We start from the raw sequence: 5122 nt of genomic DNA on the forward strand, positions 1-5122 counted from the left end.
GAAGAGAGTGTTGTGACGTATCCAAATTAAGATGCATTTACAAGAGATTTTGCTACATCCTTATAGTTAGGTTTGGACTTTATAATCTTATAGGGTCAGACTGTCTTTTACATAAGAAACTTGGATTAGTATAATCTTAACCTTAAGGAAGTTAATAATAATCATTCTCATAAACAATAATTGAAGTACCCAATATGTTTCAAAACCTCCATATTTTAATTGTAGTTTGTCTATTTAAGGAGTGCTCAGTTGAAATAAGGGAAAATACTAGCAAAGTGATATCTTCACCAATGCATCTTTGAAAAGTTATTAGAAGATAGCATGCAATAGAAGTGACACTTAAAACATGAACTTTTAAATTATGTAAGTGTTCCCTATAAGGTGTAAACCTTTAGTTTCTTTATAACTACTTATAATCTATCAATTGTCATCTTATCATCATATGTTATTATAGGGGTTCACCTCTACTCCAAACACACAATTGATTATCAGTTAGAGTTACATTGTGTTGCCATACAACTATTCAAATTGTTAGTTACTTCAACAACCACATCAAGTCAAATTTAATTGTTTACGGTTCCAATATGAGAAAAGCTCAAAATTAAGGCCTCCTAAAACCATAAATCAATCAAATTTTGTTACCATTAAGTTATTAGACTTTGATATAATTTGGAAAGTAAATACGTGGACCAATGCACAAAAATATAAACCAAGTTAAGATAGATATTGATCTTTACATCGAACAAGAACTCATGATTCCATTTGTGTTGACTAAGGTATAGTCTTGTGTAATAAATGTTACATATCATTCTATTATCAACAAGTTTCTAGCTCAACTTCAATTTTGATGTTGTAATTGTTCATATAGTTAATGTCTATATGTGATGGGGACAATTTAAAAAATTAAATATCAATGCAACTTATTATGTAGTGAAGGCAACAATAGTACAAATAACTTACGAAATCATTTAGTGAATTCAAACAATTAATTTAAATCTCTTCTTATTGCAATGGATAACAAGGAGCTAGTGACAAATATTAAGCTAAGATTCAATTTTCTCCATTGTTTCAGTACAGAGATGGGGCCCACAAGGAACATATTTAATATTTCCATTATGTAAATAGTTCAACACAATTGTTCAAGACCAACTATCGACATGGACCTAAACCAAATGTACATTCTACCCAACACAAAATCTTCTAAAGACTATTAGAATGTCCAAAGTAAAACAATTGAACATCTCTACTCATTCAGCTTACTCAGCTTACTCAGACTTGAACCCACCACACCTGTAGAAAACACAAAACAAATGAAAAAAAACAAACACAACTATTGTGAAAAACATAACACATTAACAAGACCAACACATATTTACCATTCATATGTAGCTATGATTCCAAATAAATAAAACTCCATTTTTAATTTCTAAAACACCGGCGTACCCATTGCATTCCACCGTGTGATTGCTAGTTTTAAATATATATTGAAGTCATGTAGGATAAAAATCGTCCTCCTTGCGAAAATTGAAATAGAATATCTGTTTGAACGCGCTTCATACTTTTCCACTGCCATTTAATCGCCATTGGAGAAGGCTGTTTTGAGCAAGCTGAAAATGGCGACAATTCTCAGGCGAACTGAAGGAAGCTGTGCAGAGCAGGTGGAATGCCTTGATGAGCTGCTTACAAACATACTTATGAGGGTTCCCACAAGAGATTTGTTCAAAATGTCCACAGTGCAAAAAAGATGGCGCACCCTCATTTTTGACCCAGATTTTGTTTATACCCAGTTCAAGAATTGCCCAAAAGAGTCGATATTTTGTTTCACGGACATAAAAGCACCAGGGATGCCAGAACAACACCAGTTCCTCTGCTATGATCACCAAACGGGTAATCTTTCCACTGCTCCTTTTTCTTGGGAGGGCTTAGACAGTTCTTTTCTAAAAGGGAGGCTTGAGCTATTAACGGCATCAAATGGGCTTATGTGCTTTTATTCAGATGATCCTGTCCCTGTTTTGTGGGTTTACAATCCTGTGACAAAGTTTTTGAAAAGATTGCCAATGCCTTTCAATGTGTATTCAGAGGTTATATTTTTTGTTCAAATTTGCTACACCCAGAATACTCTAAAGTTTGTGATGGCAGGCTTGACTGATTACTCACTTCAGTCCCCACTCATCCCATATACCCTGGTGTTTGATTCTCATTTAAATTCGTGGTACATGGGGAAAACTTTATCTCTGTTGGACATTATTGATATATCTGAATACGATTCTATAGCGACTCAACTTTTTTATAACGGTGTCATCTATTTCGTTGTTCTTGTCGAACACGAAGATGCCGAGGAACTGGAAGAATTTAGGGATGTAGATGACTTGTATGAAGACGAGGATGGACTCTTATATTTGATTATGGGTTATGATGTGAATCATGACCAATGGGGCTTTTATCTTCTCGTTCCTGACTCTGTAGGGTATATACTCTGCCTCATTGAGTGGGAGGGAAATCTGTTAGTTTGTGCATCTAATTCATGGAAAAGATCGATTGCGGGTGATGGGCATTTTGTGTTGTGGATATTGGATACAGAAGATAAGCTGTGGATTCGAGAGCGGGAGATAGATTTATCACATGTGCCTAACTTTTCCGTATGGGGGATATCTGCAAGCGCTGGTGTAGTATGGTTTGTATGTGGTGACGATTCTGTCATAGCTTACCATATGAAGAACAGAAATTGGTCACCTCGTCTACTAGATGATGATGACGCTTCTGACATTACAGAATTTTTTACTTTTGAGCCTACCCTTTTGTCATTCTGAAATGTTTTTGTAATAGCGGGAGTCGAATTAAAATTTAGGTGCTGTTTGCTTGCAAACTTTTGTCTGTGAGAGAGACAAATAATTTGACTTGAAGATTTTACTGGGTTTAGCAGATGATGGTCTAATTTGGTTGAGCATAGTTGTCAGTACTGCCCAAGTGTAACAGAGGATAGCTTCTTGTCTATCTTTCCACCAATAGGACCTGCAATATTTTTTCTGTAAGGCTTAAACAATTTGCTATTTCATGTTTTTATCCTCGCTCACTGGTTTATCAACTGTTTTCTTAGTTCCACAGCATGAATTTAGACTCATGCAGACAAAAGCAAAGCTCTTATTCAAAATTTCCATATATTGATGATAAAGTTTGAGTTATAAATTCAACAATATTGAGCCATAAGTAGTGTGTTGATATTTTGGGCATGTTATTTACGGATTGGTTTCAAACGATTGGTCCTGTGAGATAAGATCAACATTGAATGTAAACTGTAAACTGGAATACAATAATATTCATGCAATCTTGGTTTGATATCTAGTTCAGATTTTACTAATTGCAACTTTCAAGTTCCAGAGGAACAACACCGGTCACTGTTATTCCTAAGCTCCTAAATGGTAGATTGCAATTTGACAATTATTTTATTATTGTTTTCAAATGCTGATCACTTTTAGTTCAGTCTTGCTGCATATTAACTTGAGTTTTGGACTTCTTTAATACTATCAGCTTATTGTGTTCCAACATTTAAGTGTTGAATTTTTATTAGCTATTTCTATACTCTTTTTAAAGAATTTTTTTATTAAAAGAGGGGTAAAAAATTTATTGTATACCAAAGAGAGCAGAACAACACAAGAAACAAAGAGAACTACAAAGCTTTATCCTGGTCCACAAGTTGAACCAGCATCTGAGATAAATCAAGGGGAAGCATCGTATGATCAATAATGTTCCAATCCGGTCCATGCTCAGAGGTCCATTTAGCCAAACAATCAGCCACACCATTCCACTCCTGAGGGATGTGCATAAAAGACATAGAATCCAAAGAGATATGCATAAAAGACACAGAATCCAGAGATATGTAATGAGATTTTTTCTTTTCTTTTTAAACAAAAACAACAATGTTTGCCAGCATTCCATATAATTGCAAACAGAAGTTTACTTCTTAAAATTTATAAGCTTCTACTACACAGAAATGTTTATTGCGCTTCATATTATTTATTATATTAGTATTAATATATTATATGAACCTCTTCAACATCATTCCATTTATGACCATTAAATCTTTTCTGGCTCAGATTTTGAAATTTGTATAACTATTTTGAGCATTAATGCTTTTGAGCATTATCACAGGACAACAGAGGAGAGAATGAAATAAATCAATTTTAATTGTCATAGAGGTGGATAAAAGTGTCCATTAAGATTAGTGTCCTAATTTTCATCAAAATATTCTTCAATTCCTTGTTACTATCATTTGTTACAGTGGAATCCCTGAGTGGACAAGCAAATTTGCATACCCAGTTGCTGCACCTATGTTGACATCTTATGGTCAAAATCCTATTTCTTAAGATCATCTTTTTTGGCTTGTTCTTCTTTCAGAGACTGAAGTACATTTACAATGTGTTCAACTTTAGTAAGCTTCATAAATTCTCTCTTTTTCCACATTGACATTGTCCAAAAGTAGAGTAACGCCTGCAGTTGGCCTTGAAAAGGGTCAGCAGGGCATCGTGGAGTGGTGACTGCTTCCTCATACAAGTTTAAAAGCAATCTATTGAGGAACCATTCAAGAAATGACAAAATCCTGTAGCCACATTTGACCTATTCCTCTATTCCAGTACAAACAATTCTGAGAACCCTCAACAACCCCAACAATTTTCTAAACATTTTATGCACTTATTTCACATACTCTGTTTCAGATTGTTCAACAGGGACCTCGTTCATGGAGATCTCTTTGAGAAAAAAATCAATAACATATGTATTATTATGATTTAAAGTTCAAGCCATGTTTGATTAGAGCAAGCCCCATATAGACAAATTCTTCTCAACCCTTCTTTATCAACCCAATGCATTACTATACATCCGTGTATTAACCTGATCTGCATTGCTCTCTTCTGATGAATTCAATCTTGCAGATATGCAACTTGAGTACATTGGGGTATGTACCAAGTTTGTTGGAGGTGGAGTTCATCAACTAGCTTGAATTGTAATCCAATCCTTCAGATCTTTGGAAACTAAAAACAAATTGTACATTTAAAATATTGAAAATGTTACAGGCTTGACGGGCTTATTTGAGGTCAGTGGATGCATTCAGTTCTGTAAGATGTTC

General features: G+C 34.5%; 1 protein-coding gene across 1 annotated transcript; it reads left to right on the forward strand.

Moving 5' to 3' along the window:
- The first annotated feature begins 1613 nt into the window (after positions 1-1613).
- LOC149576560 (F-box protein At5g49610-like) lies at positions 1614-2810 on the forward strand. The gene has a single exon (XM_089794732.1). It carries the CDS (start codon positions 1614-1616, stop codon positions 2808-2810), a length of 1197 nt encoding a protein of 398 aa, XP_089650858.1.
- Positions 2811-5122: the final 2312 nt, after the last annotated feature.

The sequence above is a fragment of the Cupressus sempervirens genome, chromosome 1 (genome assembly GCF_028749045.1).
Source record: "Cupressus sempervirens isolate cs-2001-9-10 chromosome 1, ASM2874904v1, whole genome shotgun sequence".
Lineage (NCBI taxonomy): Eukaryota > Viridiplantae > Streptophyta > Pinopsida > Cupressales > Cupressaceae > Cupressus > Cupressus sempervirens.

What these genes read in the sequence shown, in the direction of transcription:
- LOC149576560 (XM_089794732.1), top strand. Translation starts at nt 1,614, where the DNA reads ATGGCGACAATTCTCAGGCGAACTGAAGGAAGCTGTGCAGAGCAGGTG.